We start from the raw sequence: 23,985 nt of genomic DNA, 5'->3' as shown, positions 1-23,985 counted from the left end.
GCTATCCACTTGCTCTCTCTGAGCCTTAGTGGTCATTTCTATAAACTAGAATAGCCATGTACCTCTCGAGGTGGTTATGGGGAATCAGGACATCATGGGTGTGTCAAGACAGAACAGACTGGGTATGCAATGTTTGCTTAATAACCGGCCACCTTCAGTCTTCCTGTCTGAAGGTCAAGGCCGGCTTTCGTCTCTCTCACTCAGGCCTCCAAGTCCATGTTCAAAGGGCCACTGATTATGGGGGTCTGTATTAGGTTTCCCAAGGGCAGTGAGAGTCCAGCCCCCAGGGCAAGGTTGCCCTCCAGACCTTCCTGCCTGCCTGGCCCCAGAGCCTGAGGCTCAGGATGGCCTTGCACCTGTCTCCTGTCCTCCAACGGGAGCTCTGTGTCCAAGGTCAGCTCAGGAGTGTCCCGAAGTAGCTCTGTCTTCTCCTTGAGATGCACGGGTGTGTCCAGGTCAGTTCCCTCATCTTTTTCCCAGGACATGTTCACTACCAAGGCCTCTTTTGGGGACACCTCCTCCAGGAAGTCTGCCGGGCTTGTCCACTGCCAAGCCTAGATAGGAAGGGTGGGGCCAAGACTATGGGCAGGGCCCTATTTTCCTGGAATCAGGTTCCTACTGGCTTAATTCCCTAAGATCCTGAGACCAGAGGATTAGCTCTGCCTCAATGACCCCCCCCCCATTCAGCCCCTTTTAGGAAGCCCTCCCCACCACACACACACCATTTCTCTTTGGGAAATTATTCCTCCTCTTCTCGTTTTGATGTGGTTGTGCACTGACCCCACCACAATTTGACTGATGGATATGTGACATGGCCCAGCCAAGCAGAGCACTCTAGCCTCTGATTCCGGCAATGGGATCAGGGATGAGCATGTGACCCACTCTAGGCCTCTTGGTGATGGCCCTGGGACTTTTGCTAAAGTGAACTGAACACCCTTCTTCCACTGGGGAAAGGCTGAACCCGAGTGGGAGGGAAGCCTGCGGGCAGAACAGCAGTCCAGACAAATGGATACCCAGTCTCTGGATTCCTAGACCTAGCCTTGCCTGAAGACCACCATCTGGGGAATCCCCCCATCTCCCATCAGTTTCCCTTTTTGTTGAAGCCACTTTGAGTTGTTTCTACTGCTAAGAAAGGACCCACAGGAGGTTCCTCTCTGGGCCTCTTCTTGCCTATCTGTGAAATCGTACAGGTTCTTGGAGTCCCTGTGTCCATGGTTAGGGGAGGATAAAACGAGTTAGTCCATGGCCATTACTCTGTAGAACCCTGGCCCAGAGTATAGAACCAAGAAATAGGACTTGAAATCAGAAAAGGAGTCCTTACCTGCTTTCCCTGGCTGCTAGGGAACTCGATCACAGTGCTGGCGCAAGGTGTGGGCAGGGGCGGGCACAGGTACCGCGCAGCTCTGGGGACAGAAGGAAACTGGTCAGAGAAGTAGCGTTTTCTGTTTTTACTTTTTAATTGTTCCAACTTACTCTTTTCATCTCCACTACGTTACAAAGGGAGATTGGCTGTGGATTGGGGTTGGAGGGTGCGGGAGGCTGACAGACCTGGGTTGAAATCCCAGCTGTGCCCCCCTTGCTGGATACCTGGGCCCTGACTCTCTGGGCCTCAGTTTCCTTATCTGTAAACTGGGCACAAATACCGACTTGGCATGAGCGGTTACTATGACCACTATTGGCATTACGGATCATCTTGGGGAAGACATGCAAATTACCTGTTCAGGCAGAGGTACCCAAAGACGCCCAGGAGAAGGATGCTGGCGAAGCTCCCCAGAGACACGAGGAGTACGGACAAATCGAACAACCGGGAAACCTGGGCTTCTGGGAGTGCGAGAGGTTGGGTTGGCAGAGGGGCACCTCCTGCCTCTTACTAGGAAGGGTGTTGGGAGGGCTGGACCCTCCATCAACTCACTGCTGACTGTGGCACACCATGGGTCCCTCTGTGCCTGGTTCCTCATGTGTGAAGCAAAGAACCGGGGAACCCACCTGCCCTGGGTCTGCAGGATAAGTCCTGGCATACAGGGCTCGGGCCATGTTAGCTGCACATGCCTGCTTCTTGTGCCCCTGTGGTTGCACCCTGGGCCCAGATCTGCCACCCCATGCCAAGCCCGACTCACACTGGCTCTCTTGAGACCAAACTGCATTATAAGGGCAACAGGCAGAGACCACGGTAGGAACAGAGATCATTTGGTTTCCAAATCTCTTCTGGCCACACGCCCCAAGACAATGGAGTCCACCTCCTTATCTTTGTGATAAGAGAGATACCCATTCTTTCACTCGCTCAACAAATGGCCCCCATCCTCTCCCCCCCCCCCGCACCGGAGCCCCCAAGCTGGACAGAGCCTGGCAGAGCCTGGACAGCCTCACCCACTCCCAAGCTGTCAGGCCAGGAAGGGAGGATTGTCACAGCTTGGGGGGGAGGGGCGAGGCGCGTGGGGTAGGTATCCTGGAGAAAGAATGGTTGGCTTCCTGGAGGAGGAAGCTTTTGAACTGGGTTAGGAGTTAGCAGGAAGAACAAACATCCCAGGCAGAGGAGCCTGCACGGGCAAGGCAATGAGAGCATGAAAGGGAGGTTCACAAGGGGACACTGTGAAAGAGGGGAGAGCAGAGTGGGCTGGGACTTTCTCCTGCGGTTGCTACGTGGGGAGCAGGGCCAGGGTGGGGGGCTGCTTGTGGAGGCTTGGGATGGGGCAGTGCATGCTGGGTACATACCCAGGCCCTGCCCTCCTGCTCACCGATGCTGAATGGCTGGAGCCGGCTCCAGGCACCCTGCAGCGTCACTGTGTCCGCTCGAACCCGCACGGTGTAGGCTGTCCCAGCCCGAAGGCCGTCAAGCGTGACCCGGGTCTCTGTGGGCTTCACAGGCAGCTCTGTGGGAGGGAGGCAGCCGTGGGTCCCCAGACTCCCTTTACTGCCAGGAGGCCAGGCTCCGGAGTGGGATGCCCAGGTCCTGGGTGGACGGCTGCATGCTGAGAGTGGAACTGGGGACTCAAGGACATTTTGCTGAAAACACTTTTTTTAAAAAAATAATTTAAGATTTTATTTTAGAGAGAGAGCATGAGAGGAAGGGGCAGAAGGAGAATCCCAAGCAGACTGCTCGCTGAGTGTGGAGCCTGACTTGGGGCTCGATCTCACAGCCCTGAGATCACGGCCTGAGCCAAAACCAAGAGAGGGACCCTTGGCCCCTTCTGAAAACTCTGAATGCACCCATTCACCCCAGCTTACTTGGGGGACTGTTCTTCCCTCCTATATTTAGTGAATGATGCTATTTTTCTCAAATTCTGACCTCTGCTGGCTCCTTGCTCTCTCCCCCACACCACCCCATCTTCCAAGCTCCTTAAAGATACCAGGTTCAGTAGCACCTCAGGGCCTTTGCACTGGTTTTTGTACCCCCTCCCCCGTGCTCACCCTTTCCCCAGATAACCCCATGGTTTCTTCCCTCTCCTCCTTCCCATCTTTAGGGTCAAGTTCAGCATTAACTTTATCTTGCTTCCTCAGTATCCCTCAAACCTCAGCACACAGTAGGACTTCAGCAAACAGTGTGGAATCGGTTGGCTTTCATTCACAAATAAAGCTCTCCATAAAAGTCCTTAAAACGAGAATACAGTGGTTGGCTCTTATCAAGAAGAAAAAAATTCCTAGAACCCTAAGTCTATATTCAAGAGGAATGTTCTTCCAAAGAAACTGGAGTGGGGGGAATTGCTCAATTTGGCCAACAGGCATTTGGTGCATTCATCTTCAGCATTTCTGACTTTCAGCAAATCGGTAAAGGGGTGGCTTCCAGCTGTGCCACCAGAATGCTGGCCCCACTTACCCCCTCTAAACAGCGGGTGGTCAAGCAGATGACAAGATGCCTGTGTTTCTGATGCAAGAGCATCCCCCCAGTATCCCTCCCCCGCTCCCCGGCATTCACGCCTTGGCCTTGGCCGGTGCTGGGTGCTGGGTGAGAACATGAAGACACGAATAGGCCAGTCCTGCTGGCCCGGACTGTTGCTGCGGGAGGTGGGTGGGTGAGGCCACAGGAAAAGACTGCATGGAGGGCCCCCAGTGTGTGAAACGACAGGAAACTCCAGCGCCGGTGAGACTTACCATGTACAGACTGCTCTTTTTCCCTCCCAAGGGGCAGGAAGGAGCATCTGACTGAGCCCAAATCCAGGCTTGCTTAACCCTTGGGCAGGAGACCCTCTCCAAGCCTCAGTTTCCCCATCTGTGAAATGGACACGGTCATCCGGCTCCACGGCAGTCAAGCTGCTGATTTGCATGAGGAGCTGACTTCCACACATGGAAGCTGTGCCCACTGGGCCCTCCTGGGGGTCCAGAAAGGGCAGTCTGGCCTCTTGGAATCGAACAACTCTTGTTTTATGAGTGGGAAAACCAAGGCCCAAAGAGGGCTGATGAGGTGCTCAGGGGCCCGTAGCCAGGCAGAAGTCGATCCCTGGTCCCTTCTTCCCCTAGCCAGGCCCATGCTGCCCACGTACCAGAGACAAGGTTGCCTTCCTCATCCTCACAGCGCACGACGTACTCCTTCAGGACACCCGGGCAAGCGCTCAGCGGGGACGGCGCCCAGTCCACGTTCACAGAGCCCTGGCTGAGCTTCTTCACTGACACATGCTGTGGGCGTCCTGCCCCCGAGGCTGCAATCGGCCACCATGGTCAATTCCAAGAGCACCGGCTGAATTTTTTCTGCCTACCCAGCCTGGCGCTGTCCAGAGACCCAGGGAACCTTGGCAACAGAGTCAGGTGGGCCTGGGTTCGCATCCCGGCTCCACGACTCAGCCCCCATTGCTGCCCGTCTCTGAGACTCACTTTTCTTATCTATAAAATATCTTATCTATAAAATGGGGGCAGTGCCCTTCAGGCGGGGGGAGCAGAGTGGGGGGCGGTCTTCAGCTCATTCTGCACATCTGGATTCTGGTCAAGGCTTGACCTGGAGTAAGTGCCTCTAAGCGTTCATTCCCCTCTCCTGACACCCAAGACCCCTACCAAGCCCCTCTGGAGAGACCACCCTGCAGGTGTGGGCTGCTCACCATTGCCCCCGAAGTGGTAGGTGGACAAGACTGTGGACCACGAGATGGGCTTCTCTGGACGCGGAGAGGCGAAGATCGTGATGTGGTAACATACCTTCTGCTCCATTGCCCCAGATCCTCTGCTCCAGCTGTAGGTTGCTAGAAAGATCGGCGAGGCCCAGGCCGGTAGTGTAAATAGGTTGTACTGATGCCTCTGCCCCTTTGCACTGGCTGTGCGGCCTGCCAGGAACTCCTAAAGCTCTCCTGCTCACACCTCAAAGCCCTTGTGCCAATCTCCCCTCTTCCAGGATCCCTTTCTTACTCCCACCGCCCGCAGCCCATCCCCCCACCTGCAGCCCAGCCCGGATGCCACAGAGCCAGGTGCATCTGGCTCCAGCTCTATCTCCCCAGTCTAGGAACCTCAAGGGCCAGGTCTGAGGCTGAGGTTTCCGGGGGCCCTGGGCCAGGCCCCGGGTAGGAAGTGGGAGTGAGAGGCTGCCAGGGCTGGAAGGCTCCCCCTTTTTCTCCAGAGGTCTCATTAGTTTGCCACCAGCATCTTGGGAGCTGTCACCTTCTCTGGCACAGGGACCTGTTTAACAAACACCCTGGGATGTGAGACTCATTACCTATTGGTGTGCGATCTGCCCGGGGCTATGGCCCTGACACCTCAGGGTCCTGGCAGGAGGCTTCAGACATGCATGGGTGGCAGGGTCCCAGTCTCAGCCCGTCCCCACCTCTGTGTGACCCTGGGCAAGTAGCAAGACCTCTCTGGGCCTCAGACACCTCACATGCCCCTATGGCTGGAGCCAACCAGGAGCCCTAAGGGAGGAGGCAGAAGCAGAAGCAGAAGCAGGGCGACAGACATGACGGTACCCATTCCTGTAGGGTCCTGGTCCTGGGATGGAGTCAGGGTGCAGTTGGTGAGGTTCCTGTCCTGGTCTTGGGCCTGCCACTCAATGCAATATGCCTTGGCCCTGGCCTGGGCTGGCCAGTGCATGGAGGTCCCATTGGCTCCAACACTGATATTCAGAGCCCCTGGTTCTGGAAGGAGATGAGGGAGGCAGGTTAGGCTAACAATGGTGGTTTGAATGAGTTAGGTCTCCTGGTCTGACCGTGAGTCCCCTGCCAAGACGTCCACCATCAGGGCTGCCTGTGCTGCTATCCCAACCCCCACCCTCCACCCTCCCCCAACCAGCTTGGGGAGCATCTCCTGCTCTAGCAGGTGTCTGCAGGGTGGGCCTCCCAGCCGGACAGGAGCTCAGAGGCCTGAGGACACACCCACTCAGTCCCCAGGGTTCCTCCCTTCCTAGGCAACAATCTCAGGGAGGCGGGCACTGCTTCCAATTCCAGGGACAGCAACTACCATTTATTGAGCGCCAACTATATGCACCAGGCCAGTGCTGAGCACTTCACAGGTGTCATTCTGCTACAAAGTGAGAAGGTGATCACCCCAATAATACAGAAACTGAGATTCAGAGAGGGAGAGCCACTGGCACAAGGTCACACAGTGGGGCCATGACCCGAACCAGGCCAGGAGCTGACGGACTCGTGGCTGTGCCATCTTGGCACGTGGCTTTACCTCTCTGAGCCTCAGAGGTCTCATCTCTGAAATGGGCACGCCCGTACCAGCCCTGTCCTCACAGGATTGCTGAGTGCTCAGCAGGGACAGGACCAGGGTGAGATGAGTGAGGCACGTATCAGGCACAAAGCTAGAGGTACCAAAGAACTCTGTCGTCAAGACAAACACTGTTCCAATGCCATTTTTTTTAAGAACCAAAAAATGAGTGGAGGGGGTGCCTGGGTGGCTCAGTGGGTTAAAGCCTCTGCCTTCGGCTCACGTCATGATCTCAGGGTCCTGGGATCGAGCTCAGCAGGGAGCCTGCTCCCCCCACCTGCCTGCCTCTCTGCCTATTTGTGATCTGTCTGTCAAATAAATAAATAAAATCTTTTTTTTTTCTTTAAAGATTTTATTTATTTATTTGACAGAGAGAGATCACAAGTAGGCAGAGAGGCAGGCAGAGAGAGAGAGGAGGAAGCAGGCTTCCTGCTGAGCAGAGAGCCCAATGTGGGGCTCGATCCCAGGACCCCGGGATCATGACCTGAGCCGAAGGCAGAGGCTTTAACCCACTGAGCCACCCAGGCACCCGAAATAAAATCTTCTAAAAAATGAGTGGGAAAATATGCCATGAGCTCTCTTTGCGATGGCCCAAAGGTGGAAACAGCCCAAACATTCATTAACGGATAAACAGATAAACACCACGTGGTTCAGCCACACAGTGGAATATTACTCAGCCACGAAAAGGAGGGGAAGCCCTGATACACTCTACGATGTGGGGGAACCTCAAAAAAACATGACGCTGGATGAGAGAAGCCGATCACGAGGAGCCACAGGGTGTGCGGTCCCAGATATAAGGAATGCCCAAAATGGGCAAAGCCACAGAGACAGAAAGATTAGTGGGTGTCAGGGGCCAGGGATAAGAGGCGTGGGGTCAGGGTCGCCTGGGTGGCTCAGTGGGTTAAAGCCTCTGCCTTCGGCTCAAGTCATGGTCTCAGGATCCTGGGATCTAGTCCCGCATCGGGCTCTCTGCTCAGCAGAGAGCCTGCTTCCCTCTCTCTCTCTCTCTCCGCCTGCCTCTCTGCCTCCTTGTGATCTCTCAGTCAAATAAATAAATAAATAAATCTTTAAAAAAAAAAAAAAAAAAAGAGGCGTGGGGTCTCCTTTTAGGGATGATAGAAATGCTCCGGAACTAGACAGAGTTGACGGTTGCCCGTCGCTGCAAACGTCCTAAACACCACTGAATTCTACCTACCAAACTGGTTCATGCTGAGGTGTGACCTTCACCTCAATAACTTATGTAGACGTATTCACGTGCATGTATACATAAATATAAATCTTGATTTTTTTTCCTCTCATATCTATAAATATAGGGACATCTTTAATCACATCGATACCTATATAGAATGAGCAAATATCAAGATTTGAAATGAAGTTAGGGTCGGCCGCATATTCGCGTTGTCCTGCCTCACTCACCACACCCTGATCTCCGCCCTGGTCCCAGGAAACTTCACTTACAGATGGTTGCCTGGGCTGTAGTTTGCCAGCTAGAGTTTGGTAAAATATCACATTCTAACAATATGTACCTTAATTAGTGATTTTGACACATTCCTGAATGAGACACCTGCTTGATTTTTGTGCCTCACCTGCCTCACCCTAGTCTGGTAGAGGCTCAGAGGAGGCATTTAGCTCTGAGAGGCCCTTCCACAGCCCTCCCTCAGCCCTCCCCGGCCGGAGGAGGCACCTGTGTGGGTGTGGGTTTGGGCAGGAATGTGCCATGTCTGGTTGGGGCCGGGGCCGAAGCGATTCTGAGAGATGACAGCCAGGTCATAGGCCGCACCAGAGAGGTCGAGTGGCTTCTTCAGCTGAAAGTTCATTGTCGACTTGATCTTACACGAGCAGGATAGCATGTGCAGGCGGGCACGGTAGGTCACCTCCCCGCCAGAGTTGGATCCGAGGCAGCCTTCTGGAAGCTCAACCTGGGGCAGCTGTCATGAATGTGAGAGACGGTTTGTGGAGCCTTGAACACTGTCATCATCCCCACAGGCCAACATCGGCATGCAGCCCCTGAACAGACTCATCCACGGGCCACAGTCTGTGACATGAGCCAAAAACTTTTAAAAACAAACAAGCAAAAAAACAAAGCAAAACAAAACAAAAAAACCCTCGGTGCTGGTGAGGCTGTTGGGAAATAGGCATTCATGGCCAGTGCCTGTTGGTTTGGGAAGGAAATAATTTGGCAAAACCTACTGAGTGTCAGGAAAAAAATGTTTTTCCTATCTTTGGACCCAGTTACTTCAAGTCTGGAAGTGTTTCCTAAGAAAGGGAATTCAGGGGTGCCTGGGTGGCTCAGCAGCTTAAGCCTCTGCCTTCGGCTCAGGTCATGATCTCAGGGTCCTGGGATTGAGCCCAGCATCAGGCTCTCTGCTCAGCGAGAAGCCTGCTTCCCCCTCTCTCCCTCTGCCTGCCTCTCTGCCTACTTGTGATCTCTGTCAAATAAATAAATAAAATCTTTTTTTTTTTTTAAAGGAATTCAAATGAAAGGAATGCCAGGAAGTAAAGCTTCACTGTAAGCGTACTGGGCCAGTCTATTAGGGACCCGGCCAATTAATTATGGTAAAGCCAGTGGGTGAAATATCTGATGGTTTTGCCCCTGACTTGTGCAAGAGATTTTCCCTCTGTGCTTCAGTTTCCTTCTCATAACTTGGGAGTTAATTAGACTGCTCTTAATGGGTTGCTCGGGAGACTTCAAAGAAATCATCTCCCACCTAGACCAACATTGTCTACCCCTGGCCTGCCCACTTCCACCCTAGCCCCCCACACTCTGGTCCCCCCATGGGAGCTGGGGGAAGTCTGCGAACACTGAACCCAGTCATATCCCTCTTCTGCTCACACACCCTCCATTGCTCCCCTGCAGAGTTAAACCCAAAGTCCTCGGAATCCTCGACCCCTCCACATCTCTTCTCTCACAGTAGCCCCCTTGTGCACCCTGACTCCAGCCTCTTGTCTCCTTCTCCCCATCCCAGGCCACCCCACAGCCCCGTGACAGCCCATTACCTGCCCATGCAGGGTCACCTGCCTCCTTCCATTGGGACGGAGCGCCTCCACTGAGAACCTCAAGCTGGGTTGTGGAAGATGTTCTGTAATGGAATGGTGAGACAGTGATGCTGGGGGTGGTCCCTTGCTCACCGCCACCTCCCACAGACCATGCATGGGGACCCAGGACATTTTCCTTCCCTCCCTTGAAACACAGGATTCCTGTGGGTTGTTAAGAAGTTTTCAAAAGCGGAAACATGGAGATCTAGTCTATGACAATGTGACTATACTTAATGCCATAAAACTATCCACTTTGGGGCCTCCTGGGTGGCATTGGACTCTTGATTTCAGCTCAGGTCATGGTCTGGGGGTCATGGGATTAGGCTCCAGGCTTGATGGGGAGTCTGCTTGGAATTCTCTCTCCCTCTGTCCCTCCCCCTGCAGTGTATGTGCTCTCTCTCTCTCAAATAAATAAATATAGTCCTAAAAAAACCAAACCAAAACAAAAAAAACAAAACAAAACCCTATGCTTTAAAATGGTTAAAATGGTAGATCTTATCTAATGCATTTTCTACTACAATTTTCGTTTTAAAGTCTGAAAAGAACTCTTGGAGCTGTTTCCCAGTGGATAATGCACTGGGGGCAGGAAGAGACCTGCCAAGGTCACAAGGTCAGGGGCAAAATGTTGACAATCACCTCTTCCTTCCTTGCCTCTCGGGTCCCATCTCCACTTTGGAGCTGCCCAAACTCCAGCTCCCTATGTCCTTCAGGAAGCTATGTCTTCACGACACGACCATTTCCCCCTGCCGACTCCCTGCATGGCCTTAAAGAACAAAGCCAACAGGACACATGGGAAGGAAAGAAAGACTGGGAAATGTTTCTTTTCAGATTATGGATTCTCTACATTTTACAAAGTGAAACTCGCTCCACCTCTTTTTTTTTTTTTTTAAGATTTTATTTATTGATTTGCAAGAGAGAGCACGCATGAGTGAGGGTGGGGGATGGGGGATGGAGGGGCGCAGGGAGATGAACAGAAGCCGACTCCCTGCTGAGCAGGGAGCCCAAGGCCAGGTTCAGTCCCAGGACCCTGGGATCATGACCTGAGCTGAAGGCAGACGCTTAGCCCACTGAGCCACCTAGATCCCCTGCCCTAGCACCTTTTACTAATTTCCCCAAATTTCTCTTGCCACCTTATTTCTAGTACCCACTGCTGTATTTCTAATGCCTGCCCCAGTTCCAGTGGCTCTGGACTGCTCTCACCAGGGGGGACACACACGGGGCTGCTCCAGCTGCTCCAGGGGTCTCCTGGGTCTCCTGGGGCTGCTGGCCTGAGTCGCCTCCTGCGGAGCTGGAATTCCTGGGCTGCGTCCATCCGCAGGGGGCAGAGGCAGGACTCTAGTGGGGAAATGAGCCGAACTTCAAGCTGAAGGGCTGTCTCAGACCTGGGGGTGCCTGGGGCTTGGCGCTCATCATTTAGCCACCAGACACTTAATTGAGTGCCAACTGTGTGCTGGGCCCTGGGACCACTGTGGGAATAGGCCAGGCCGTGTCCTCTTGGGGGACCTTAAGGTGTCCCATTCTTGCCCTGGCCCTAGGTTGGCGTTGTAGCAGCTATCTATTGGGATGCGAGCCTGGTCAATGGCTTCTCACCCCCAAGCCCGTTTCCTCACCTGAGAAATGGGAATAATCCAATATGGAACTAAGGATGGGCCAGCAAGCGTACAACGAAATTAGCACTGGGCCTGGCACACAGTAGGCGCTCAATTAATGCTAGCACGCTGCAGCTGTAGTTGGTACTATTATTCTCACCGAAGCCAGCATCCTCCTGAGGTCCGCAGTTGCCCTAGGACCAGATCATATATACACAGTTTTACCTTTTGGTAAAAGGTAAAAAAAAAAAAAAAAAAGGTTTTTTTTTGAAAGAAATATTAGTTCTTTTATAATTTTAAACAATTATTCTAAGTGCAACGTGGAAGCTTGGGTTAGAAAAAGAAAGAAAGAGGACATTTGTTTTTTGTTTTGTTTTGTTTTTTAAAGATTATTTATTTATTTATTTGACAGAGAGAGAGAGAGAGATCGCAAGTAGGCAGAGAAGCACACAGAGAGAGAGGGAGAAGCGGACTCCCCACTGAGCAGAGAGCCTGATGAGGGGCTCGATCTCAGGACCCTGAGACTATGACCTGAGCTGAAGGCAGAGGCTTAACCCACTGAGCTACCCAGGCGCTTTAAAAAAAAAAAAGAGAGAGAGAACTTTCATGGAAAAACAGGTGGCTCAGAATAAGCCCAGGGATTTAGTCCCCAGCAACATGGCAACATTTATCTTGGTGGTAGACAGACACGCTCAAGAATGTAAGATGTGGGGCGCCTGGGTGGCTCAGTGGGTTAAAGCCTCTGCCTTCAGTTCAGGTCATGATCCCAGGGTCCTGGGATCGAGCCCCATGTTGGGCTCTCTGTCCAGCAGGAAGCCTGCTTCCTTTCCTCTCTCTCTGCCTGCCTCTCGGCCTACTTGTGATCTCTGTCAAATAAATAAATAAAATCTTTAAAAAAAAAAAGAATGTAAGATGTTTGCATGTGGGGCAGCTGGGGGACCTTTCTAGGGGAGCTGGATACTTCTTTGTAACTTTTCTGAAAATCTAAGATTATTCCCAAAGTAAAAGTTGGCTTAAAAGATTTTCAGAGGCAAAATTATTATTCTGTACTTTCCTACAAAAATTGTTTTAGGAGGGAAAACCTGTATGTCAGTGGTGTTGGGGATCAGGAGAGTCAGGTGTAGGATATGGCCTGCCCCCCACACCCTGTGTCATGCGGAGAGGTCCCCCAACATCCGGAATTTCAAATCAAACTGACAGAGAGACCCCTCCCCCAGCAGGAGTCCCATATCACCTGCCTCTGACAGATCCCATTCACCGGAGGGGGTCACTGAGGCTCAGGGGGCTCCGACACTGGAAAGGGAGATGGGGCTGAAGCTGGGGTTGCTCCCTGGCCTGAAAATGCCACCAGTCTGAGGGAGGAGGAGATGCCATGATTCAGAGGCTGGAGGTCTCTGTCTCTCCCCATCTAGGGGCTTCTTGGGCCTGAAGCAAGGGCTGAGGTTCCTTGCAGACCCAGCTTGCTCCGCGTGGGGGCAACAGAAGGGACAGCAGAAGGTAGCTGGAGAATGAACGAAGGTCTGCGGAAGACACACAGCCAGCCAACAGGTAGAGAGACCATGCTTGACATCACTCTTCATCAGGGAAGTGCAAATCAAAACCATAATGAGATACCACCTCAGTTCGAATGACTATCATCAAGAAGACACAAGACGGGGGCACTTGGGTAGCTCAGTCGGTTAAGTATCTGCCTTCATGTCCCCAGGGTCCTGGGATCGAGCCCCCATCGGGCTCCCTGCTTGGCGGGAAGCCTGCTTCTCCCTCTCCAATTCTCCCTGCTTGTGTTCCACACACGCCACCCCCCAACAAATAAATAAATAAATAGTCTTGAAAAAAATGTTTACTGCAGCCTCACGTACAATAGCCAAGATACGGAAGCAACCAAAGTGTTTCCATTCATCTGCCGATGAATGGAAAAAGAACATGGGGTATACACACACACACACACACACACATACACACATACACAGGGATATTATTCAGCTGTAAAAGAAGGACACCCTGATGTGTGTGACAATGTGAACAAGCCTCGAGGGCACTATACTAAGTGAAATAATTCAGAGAAGGACAAATACCATAGGATCTCTCTCGCACACATGGAATCCAAAGCAAAATAAAATGGAACTCATGGACATGGAGAACAGATCGGTGGTCACCAGAGGCAGGGGGTTGGGGGGTGGGAGGAATGGGGGTCAAAGGTACACAATTCAGTTATAGAATAAGTAAGTCCTAGGATGTCATGTACTGTATGGTGACTATAGTTCCTAATACTGTATGATGTACTTGGACGCGCCTAGGAGAGTAGATCTTACAAGTTCTTACAAGACATAAGGTTTGTATCACAGGTGGTGATGGACAGTAGCTAGATTGACAGTGATCACTTGACAATACATACAAATATCAAATAATGATGTTGTACACCTACAGCCAACATAATGTTACATGTCAATTGTATCTCAAAAACAAAACAAAAAACAGAAGGAGAAAAAGGAAGGGAGGAAGGAAAGAAAGAAGGAAAGAGGGAAGTGGAAGGGGAGCTTCCTAGAGAGGCTGCCCTTGAACTAGACCCTGAAGATCAACTGGATTTTCAGCCACTCATAGAGAAGAAGGCGTGAAGATGGAGGAGACTGCATGGGCAAAGGTAGAGCTTGGAAATTCAGGGCATGGGCAGATAATGATGGCTATTCAGAGGGGGCCAGAGGAAACATGAGGTTGGTGAGGGTGCCTGGGGCCAGGTGAGGAAAGGATGCTCTCCCGAGGTAATAGGGAGCTATGGAGGGTGTGTGAGCAAGGGAGGTTCCGATGAGATCTGAGTGTCAAAGAGACTCCAGAGGCTAGCTGCAGGGCAAGAGTGGAGACCAGGCAGGAGGGGAGATGGATGTAGAGATGGTGAAACTGATTTGGGGGTCATGTTCCCCGGGAAGAAGCCTGTGTTCTCTCCTGACCTAGGGAAGAAACTCACCAACTCCCACAGGCTGCTGGATGTCCGGTGCCGGAACTGCACCTCGGCGCCATCCTGGCGGGCTGGGTTCTCCCACTTCAAGAGCACCTGCCCCGAGGACCTAGACATGGTGACGTCTCCAACCAGCGGGGGGTCGTATTTAACTAGGAACAGAGATGGAGATTGGGGAGGCGAGCCAGCATATGTGTAAGTTATTGATACTTAAAATTTTGGAAAATCTGCCCCACCCAGCCCAGGGTACCTGACTGAGTCTCCAGGATGTGCATCAGGGAAACCCTTACAAGGTCCATCTAAGCCTAGGATTCTATGGCTCAAAGATTCAAGACTGACACTCCTTGTACCAATATTGTGGTGAGATGGGCACTTTTGTGAGTTGCTGATAAGAGGCTAATTAATTGAATCTATTTTTTAGAAGACTATTAGGGAAATCTTACTAATTTTTTAAACCCTGACTTGAAGAGAAGCATCCATCATTCTTCTCTGCATCTTGGTCATACCATGTCTGATTCTACCTCAGGACCTTTGCACTTGCTGTGCCCTTATGCCCTCTACCTGGAACACACTTCTCTACCCCTGATTATTGTTGGATCCTTTTTGTCCTTCCGGGCTCAGCTTGACCTCCCAGCAGCATTTCCTCATATATAATAGTCCTTCCTGTTCATCACTTCCTCTTGACTCTGGCCTCCATGAGGGATGGTGGGATCCTGCCTTCATCTTAAAATTTGATACATTGCTCATCATGGATTTTTTGGCATTAATTTTGATTTTTCAAAAAACATCTCTTTATATTGACAATTATTTATATTGACTCCTGAGTTTTCTGGCATCCCTTACAATTTCGTGCCCAAGGCAGGTTCCTCCCTCACCTTACCCTAATGCCAGCCCAGAGTGGCCAACTTTGTTGGCCTCACTCATGTCCCCTATGACTCAGCATAGCACACAGGAGCATCTCAAACACTAGGTGTTAAGTGTCCGTGGTTGCGTCGTGAAAACAGATTTTAAAGACCCAACGAGGTCCCAGTGGTATTACAGTTTCGGGGAGAAACCAGAAGCAACCTAAGTGCCCAGCAGATGGGGATTGGTGAGGGGACCGTGAAGAACTCTACCATGTCCCGCAACAGGGTTTGATGTGAAAATCATTGGCATTATCAAGCCCCTGGCCCAGATCCCTGCGGGTCTAGGCTCAGGGACCCGAGGCATCTCTGGGTGAGGAAGGGGCGGCGGGGAGGAGGAGAACGGGTGCTGACCTGCACTATGAAGCTTCAGGGTGATCTTAGGGGACTTCTGTGTCTGGTTCTCAGCTCGAGATTCCACCCAGAACGTGACGGCTTGGAGCACAGCTACGCCATCCTGGTCAGAGAACTGCAGGCTGGTGGCTGAGCCCGCGGCAAAGTAGCAGCAGCGCCCGGACCTGAGGCTGCGTGAGGGGAGCACTGGGGCTGAGTCTGGGGGTGCAGGACCCACAGGGGGGCTCAGCAGCCCCAGTAGATGGGCCGCGTCACATTCCAGGATCTTCTTCTTCTTTTTTTTTTTTTAAAGATTTTATTTATTTATTTGACAGACAGAGATCACAAGTAGGCAGAGAGGCAGGCAGAGAAAGAGGGGGGAAGCAGGCTCCCCTCCAAGCAGAGAGCCCAATGCAGGACTCGATCCCAGGACCCTGGGACCATGACCCGAGCCGAAGGCAGAGAGGCTCTAACCCACTGAGCCACACAGGCGCCCCATCCCAGGATCTTCTTCTGCCCTTTTGACTCCCCCTCCCCAGCCTGGGGACTCTAGGGGGATCAGCCTGCCACTGAGGGTTTGGGGGGAACCCCAGAATCTCACGATGCAGATGAAGAAATGAATGGTTGGAAGGATGGACAAACGAGTAAGCGGGTGAGGAGGAAGGATGAGAGGGACCCTAATTGCCACCCAACTTAGATGCCCACCTACGCTGACACGCCCCCCCCCAAATAGAGTCCCCACTCTCCCTTCTCACATAAGACACTGAGCCACCAGGAAGGGCAAGGACCTTGCTAAGATCACATCTCTGAGAGCAGGGTCATGGGGGCAGGAGCAAGTGTGGGATGATGGGTGAAGGTTTGGGCACCGGGGCAGGGTCCTTACCAGCACCTCAGGAAGTGGCTGACCCCAGTCGTGGGGCCCTCATACTGCCAGGAGCATTCATAACCAGCACTGACTATCCGGTAGCAGTTCAGGTCCCTGGGGCCTGAAGCCGAGCCTGGAGGAGATCCCAAAGGTTTTAGAAGGAACCAAGAGCTGGGAGGGGGCCCTCCTTGCTGGTGCACACTTGGGATGAATCTTTGTGACATTTAAGTAATCCAGTGTCAACCTCAGCCTTGGCGAACTCCCAGCACCCTCCCTGTGCCCTTCGCTCCTGTCTCCTGCCTTCTCCCCTGCTCACCCTCCTCCAGCCACACCAGCCTCCTCACCAGTCCCCAAACACAGCAGGCTCACTCCCACCTCAGGGCCTTTGCGCATGCTGTGCCATCTGCCTGGAATGCTTTTCCCACAGATCTTGACATTCTAGTTTCTCCTTCAGCGTCACCTCCTTGTCCACCAGGCAACCTGAAGCCGCCCCCTCCTCCAGCCTCCCTCCCCTTCCTCTGGTTTCTCATAGCACATTCTGGCATGCTGTCTGTGCATTTGTCTGCCTGTTATCCACCTCCCACACTAGGCTGTGGCCCCAGGAAGTCAGTCGGGCTTGTGGCTGATTCTTTCACGCCTAGAACTGGGTCTGCATGCAGTAGGAGCTTGGTAAATAGTTCTTGCACGAAAGGAAGGACGAAACACCTGTTTGGTGGCAGACCCTGGGACACCGGAGCTTGGTGAGGACAGGAAGAGTAGGCTATCAGGCTGTTCCCAAGACCTCAGGTGCACCTAAATCTTTGACTGGGTGGGAGGGAACTAAGGGAGGAGCAGCTAAGGAAGGGGCAGTCAGACCCCAGCATGACCTCTCCCCGCAATAAGGAACTGTCCCAGACCTGCGCCTGCATCCGGATACGGCGGGTCCTGAAAACAGCACCCACTGGTACTGCAGGCTTCAGCTGCAAAGACAACGAAGAGAGAATGACGTTTCCAGTCTTTTACTGCATGACGGAGGCGCTCCGGCGGGGGGGCTTGCCAAGAGATCATCTGTCCACCCACCCCCTCTCCCATCTATGGGTCCGCCCACCCATCCATCCACACATCCTATCTTCCACCGAGCCACCCATCAGGCATTCACGCATTCATCTGTCCTACGCTCCATCCATCCATCCATCCATCCAACCATCCATCCATCCATCCACCGCTCATTCATCCACTCAACAACCTCTGAGGCTGCTCGGCCCCTGTCCTCCTCTCAGTTTCTGGTCTCCAGCCCTGCCTAATCCCTGCAGGCCCTGAAACCTTGCTGATTATCAGTTTACAGAGACACACAGAGAGGCAAAGTAGTGACTTGAGGTCACACAGCAGCCACAGGAGAGCTGGAACTAGATTTCAAACCCAGTCATCTGCAGGGGTCTGGGCTCCTTTCTGTCCGATCCCACGAGAAGGAGAGATAGTATGTACATATATTTTGTCTAATAATAAAAGAAAACTATAAACATGTATAACCATTATATACATACTTGTTCCTTATCCTTTTCTTCTTCTTTTTTTTCTTAAAGATTTTATTTATTTATTTGAGAGAGAGAGAGAGAAAAAACACAATCAGGGGGAGGGGAGAGGGAGAAGCAGGCTCCCCACTGAGCAAGGAGCCTGATGTGGGACTTGATCCCAGGACCCTGAGATCATGATCTGAACTGAAGGCAGACACTCAACCAACTAAGCAACCCAGGCATCCTGCTTTCTCTTTTTTTAAAAGATTTTGTTTATTTTACAGAGAGAGAAGGCACAAGCAGGCAGAACGGCAGGCAAAAGGAGAGGGAGAAGCAGGCTCCCCGCCGACATAGGGCTCCATCCCAGGACCCTGGGATCATGACCTGAGCCGAAAGCAGACTGAGCCACTCAGGTGCCTCTCCTTATCGTTTTTGGATTTTAGCATTTCTCACAGAACCTCAGGGAGTGGTTAAGATTCAGAGATTTAGGGCGCCTGGGTGGCTCAGTGGGTTAAGCCGCTGCCTTCGGCTCGGGTCATGACCTCAGGGTCCTGGGATCGAGTCCCGCATCGGGCTCTCTGCTCAGCAGGGAGCCTGCTTCCTCCTCTCTCTCTCTCTGCCTGCCTCTCTGTCTATTTGTAATCTCTCTCTGTCAAATAAATAAATAAAATCTTTAAAAAAAAGATTCAGAGATTTAGCCCATTCCACAGAAGATGATGTCAAGACCAGAGCAGAGATGCCCAAGTTTGATAGAGGGAAAGACTGAGGCTCAGCCAGGTCCATCACCCTACACGCACATGCCCCGCGGCAAGAAAAGCCATGGTGTCAAGGTGGGGAACTCACCGCCTTGCTCTCGGAGCAGGAGCAGAAGGAGGGGGACCAGCCTGGCCCACAGCTGTCCCATGGAGCCCACACAGAAGCTCACAGCCCCAGATGAACTTCTGCCAGCCACCCCGTCCTTGCCCCTGAACATGTTGAAGCTGAGTAAGAAGGAGGACTTAAAAGATTAAAAAAAAAAAAGTTAGATGTCATGGCCCCTCCTGCCACAAGTCAAACTGAAAGAGAAACTAAGAAGTCAGCATGGTGGTGGCGGCCTCATCGCGGCCACAAACCCACCTGGAGTCACGGATCTGGGGGTCTACACTGATGGCACAAGCCTTAGCCAGAGGTGCCAACCCCTTGAGTGGCCAGCTGCTCTGAGCCCTTGCCCTGGTTTCCGGCCCTCTCTAGCTGACCTCTGAGACTCAGGTGCCAAGAGGGAGCCCCGTGTTCTCGGATGTCTGTGTTCACTCTCCTAACAAACCGTTATGAAGTGTTTGCTCTACGCTGCCCCCTCCCCACACGCCCACCTCTCCATTTCCCAAACTTCACCCCAGGGCACCCTGGGTTCCCGCTCCTGAAGAGTCCTTTGCTTCCTTCAGACTAAGCTTTGTCCCCTCTCTGCGTCTGTTTCTTGGCATCGGGGGCGGGCGGGTCTCAGTTTCTGAGCCTTTCTCCTCACTGTCTACAAAGTCCCAAAATGTCCATGGAGAAGGACAGACTCATGCTAAAAAGTGGGTGAACCCCAAAAAAGTCCTGCTGAGTGAGAACAGCCAGACACAGCAGCCCACATGTTGTATGGTCCCCATGTACGTGAAATGTCCAGAACCGGCAAATTCAGAGACAGAAACATGAGTGGTTGCCAGGGCCTGGGAGATGGGGTTTGGGGAGTGACTGCTAATGGGGACAGTGTCCATTTGGGGTGATGAGAATGTTCTGGGACTGGACAGAGGAGATGGTTGCAGAACACTGTGAAAGTTCTAAATGTCCCTGAAGTGTAGATTTTAAAATGGTTTATTTTAAGTTATGTGATTTTCACCTTAAAGAAAAATGTTCCTGGAGCACAGGGGGCTGAGGAGCATGGTGGGAGTCTCTCCCGGAAGAGCATCTGGGGACCGGGACCCAGGTGGGTTGGGAGGAAGCCCAGTCTCAGAGGCTCCCTGTTCCTGCGGGCAGCTGAGCTAGTCAGGGTCAGGCGCCCAGGAGGCCATGAGGTCAGAGACATGGGAACAAAGAGGCAGTGTCCCAGGCCTGGCACAGTGGGGACGGGGACCCCGTGACCCCGCACAGAGCAGCCTTCACTGGCAATAGGGCCCAGGCCAGGCCAGGGGGTGGAGTGGGCTGCAGGACGGATGTGTGAGGCCTGGGGGAGGGGTAGAGACAGAGAGAGACAGAGACAGAGAGCCAGAGCCAGAGACAGATTGGTAGAAACATAAAGAAAGATGAAAGAGACAGAGATGGAGCCAAATCCTTAGTCTCCTCTCAAAGATCCTGACACCCTACCCCAGGAGACACCATCTCTGTGTCCCATTTCACAGATGGAGAGACTGAGCCCTGAGGTGCCCAGACCCCTCCAGTCCCCAGCTGCACATGAAGAGATGGATTCAGACAGAGGCCCCCCCTTTCCCCCCAGCGAGGGTGAGCTTTGCATCTTCGGGAACAAGCCTCATGCCCCAGGGCTGGCCCCCACCAAGGCTGGCCCGTCTAGGCTTCAGCTACACCATCTGCAAAATAGACAGTTGTGAAACGCTAAAGGAGGGCCCGGCTCCCGGCAGGTAATGCCCACCAGACAGCCGGGGTAATGAATTGTTCTTTGGGGGTCCCCCAGCAGCCTCTGCTCTTGTTGCAGCTCTTTCCCAGCCCCCCAAAGTCACCGGGCTTCCCAGAGCAGCCCTTGGAAAGACATTGGGGGGTGAGGGAGGAGCAGAGGAAGGGACAGAGCTGGACACGGGTGCCCACAGATCCTTGGCGGCAGGGGTGGGTGCAGGGAGTGTCAGAGGTGGGGGGCACGTCCCAAGGGAGAGTTGGGAGAGATGCCCAGAGAAGGGGGCTCTTGAACTCGGTTTATAGAAAAAGCATTCCTGGCAGAGGGCACAGCAGAAGCCAAGTTCAGGGACATGCTTTGGGGAATATCAAAATGAACACGGCAATCTGTGGCTCCACAGCAGTAAGGCAGATGAGGACTTCAAGTGCCAGGCCGAAGGGCTGGACTTTCTCCTAAGGGGACTGGGGAGCCATAGCAGGTGTTTGAGCACGATACCAGATACCAGCCACAGGGGAGGTGGCGTTTCTACCCTTATCAAAGTCGGGATCTGAAGCTTGCCCCAAGATTCACTGCACTTCACCTTCCCCGTGCCAAATCTGCACACCCACCGCCCCTGGTCTGCCTGCACCCTCCGCCAGGAAGCCCTCAGGGTGCCCTTATGGGTCCCTCCCTGCTGCCCCAGAAATACAGCCAGGATATGCTTCTAGGGCTGCCCCACTTTCAGATGCCTCCTCGCTAGCTGCGGGGAGGGTGAGGCAGGAAGGACTGGGTTAAAAGGGGCCCAGGAAATGGAAATCATGATGGGAGGGACCACAGAATTTCCCTACCCCCTCGGTTTCCGTTTTCTTCCAGGGTGAGTGACTTGCAGCCCAAGGGAGGCTGAGCTTCTCTCCATGTGGCCACGAGACCCTAATGCCTCCAGAGGGCATCTAAGGAGAATGCTGAAGGATAAGTAGGAGTTTGCAAGGAGAAAATCTTAGTTTACAAACCCTTTTGTGGTTTCTCATTCACCAATAAGATCAGTTTTCATTCGTTCATCCATTCATCCAGAACTTTCTAATGCCTCCAGGGATCATTTAAGGATGTTTTAAATAATACCCAAAAGGATGCGCCTGGGTGGCTCAGTCGTTAACCATCTGCCTTCGACTCAGGTCGTGATCCCAGAGTCCTGGGATCGAGCCCAGCATTGAGCCCCCCACCAAGCCCTCCATCAAGCCCCCCATCAGCTTCTCTGTTCAGCAAAGAACCTGCTTCTCCCTCTCCCTCTGCCTGCTGCTCCCTCTACTTGTGCTTGCTTGCTCTCTGTCAAATGAATAAATAAAATCTTTAACAAGGAAGAAAAAAAGAAGGGGTGTCTGGGTGGCTCAGTTGGTTGAGCATCTGACTCTTGATTTCAGCTCAGTATAGTAATCTTGGGGTCATGGGATCAAGCCCTGCATACAGCTCTGCCCTAGGCACGGAGACTTCTTGTCCCTCTCCCTCTGCTCCTCTCACTGCTTGCTTTCTTTCTTTCTCTCTCTCTCTCTCTCTCTCTCAGATAAATAAATAAATAAAATCTGGGTGGCTCAGTCGTTAAGCGTCTGCCTTCAGCTAAGGTCATGAAACCAGGGTCCTGGGATCGAGCCCTGCATCGGGCTTTCTGCTCAGCAGGAAGCTTTCTTCTCCCTCTCCCACTCCCCCTGCTTGTGTTTCCTCTCTCACTGTGCCTCTCACTGTCAAATAAATAAAACCTTAAAAAAAAAAAAAACCAACACAGAAGATTATCAAGAAAATAAACTCTCGTGTTCATTCAACAATCACACTCGCTGATGCCCTCTAGAGACATATGAAAAGGGCTTTGATGGGTGTGTAGAAGTTCACAGGAAAAAATATATTCATTCAATATGTGTTCTCTGATGCTTCTCAAAGAAAACTTGAAGTGGGTTTTGAAGGATGCATAGGTGTTCACCATGGGAAAATTTCACGCATTGATTCATGTGTTCAGTCAATCAGTAAGTCAGATGTCCCTTGTAGCCCATTGAAGGGACATCTTGGAAATTCTTGTGTAAGTTCTTGTCATCTTGGAAGTTCTATGTATTCTCCAGATGGAGCAGGGGCATTTGATACAGCCCTGATGGCCCCTCCAGCAGGTCCCAATTTACCTGGTCCAACCACTTCCGGTTCAGGGATCCTGTCTTTCTCTGGGATTCCAGACCAAGTCCCCAAGGAAGACTGATTGGCTGGGCTTGAGTTACCTTTCCTCCATGAGCTAATCACAGTGGCTGAAGTGGATGATCTCTAGGGGCACCTGGGTGGCTCAATTGGTTAAGCATCTGCCTTCAGCTCAGGTCATGATTCCAGGGTCCTGGGATAGAGCCCTAAGTCAGGCTCCCTGCTCAGCAGGACGTCTGCTTCTCTCTCTTCCTCTGCCCACACCCCACCACCACTCGTGCTCTCTCTCCCAAATAAATAAATAAATGTTTCTCCCTCTCCCTGTGCCTCCCCGTAGTGCGCGCTCTCTCTCTCAAATAAATAAATAAAATCTTAAAAAAAAAAAAAAAACGAACCATAAAGGCCTTATCTCCAAATGCAGCCACATTCTGAAGTACAAACTGAAAGGATTTCAACATACAAGTTTTGGAAAGACACTACTCAGCCCATGACCGTGACTGCTTTGGACTGCCCGTAACAGTCTGGAAGTTTCTGGAAAAGCTGAAATAGAGAATTCCCATAGGAGCCAGGGATTCTCCTCCTAAGGGTAAAAACCCAAGAGCATTGAAAGCAGATGTCCACACAATAACTTGTGTGTGAATGTTCAGAGCAAAACAATTCACAATAGCCAAAAGGTGAGAAAACTCCAACATCTATTAACAGATGAATGAGGAAACAAAATGTGGTCCATCCACACAACGGAATACTATTTAGCCAAAAAAAAGGAAGGAGGCACTGATTCAAGCTATGATACAGATAAACCTTGAAAACGTACTGAGTATGCCTGGGTGGCTCAGTGGGTTAAGCCTCTGCCTTTGGCTCAGGTCATGGTCTCGGGGTCCTGGGATCGAGCCCCGCATCAGGCTCTCTGCTCAGCAGGGAGCGTGCTTCCCCCTCTCTCTCTGCCTGCCTCTCTGCTTACTTGTGATCTCTCTCTCTGTCAAATAAATAAATAAAATCTTAAAAATGCAATGAGCAAAAGAAGCCAGACACACAAAGCCATGTGTTGTGTGGGCCCATATATATGAAATGTCTACAACAGGCAAGTCCATAGAGAGAGAAAGCAGACGGTGGTTGCCAGGGGCTGGGGAAGGAGGACGGGGACTGCTCCTGGGTCAAGGTTTTCTTTTAGGGTTGATGTAATATTCTGGGGTTAGATAGTGGTGATGATTACACAACTCTGAGAATATGTTAAATACCACTTTAAAAAGCTGTATTTAGAAAAATAAAAAATTGGGGTGCCTGGATGGCTCAGTTGTTAAGCGTCTGCCTTCGGCTCAGAGCATGATCCCAGGGTCCTGGAAGCAAGCCCCGCATCGGGTTCCCTGCTTAGTGGGAAGCCTGCTTCTCCCTCTCCCACTCCTCCTGCTTGTGTTCCCTCTCTCACTGTCTCTCTCTGTCAAGTAAATAAATAAAATC

The 23,985-nt window shown here is 52.1% G+C and overlaps 1 protein-coding gene across 2 annotated transcripts; it reads right to left on the bottom strand.

The window, feature by feature from the left end:
- On the bottom strand, positions 1-18,765 carry IL12RB1 (interleukin 12 receptor subunit beta 1). 2 transcript variants are annotated; one of them, XM_044255346.1, is made up of 16 exons: positions 18,636-18,765; positions 17,196-17,258; positions 16,318-16,432; positions 15,456-15,625; positions 14,209-14,351; positions 11,407-11,440; positions 10,858-10,992; positions 9,619-9,701; positions 8,306-8,549; positions 5,880-6,047; positions 5,028-5,165; positions 4,479-4,634; positions 2,736-2,870; positions 1,716-1,821; positions 1,322-1,403; positions 1-554 (listed from the first exon to the last, which is right to left on the bottom strand). In XM_044255346.1, the coding sequence occupies exons 1-16, from the start codon at positions 18,763-18,765 to the stop codon at positions 201-203; spliced, it is 2,256 nt and encodes a 751-aa protein (XP_044111281.1). In that variant the 3' UTR covers positions 1-200. The 2 variants fall into 2 exon arrangements, with proteins under 2 accessions (XP_044111281.1, XP_044111282.1); XM_044255347.1 differs by having other exon boundaries at positions 5,880-6,041; positions 18,636-18,759.
- Between the last annotated feature and the right edge of the window lie 5,220 nt (positions 18,766-23,985).

This window comes from Neovison vison, chromosome 6, assembly GCF_020171115.1.
Source record: "Neovison vison isolate M4711 chromosome 6, ASM_NN_V1, whole genome shotgun sequence".
NCBI classification, from domain to species: Eukaryota; Metazoa; Chordata; class Mammalia; order Carnivora; family Mustelidae; genus Neogale; species Neogale vison.
This window is presented reverse-complemented; position numbering and strand designations above follow the sequence as displayed.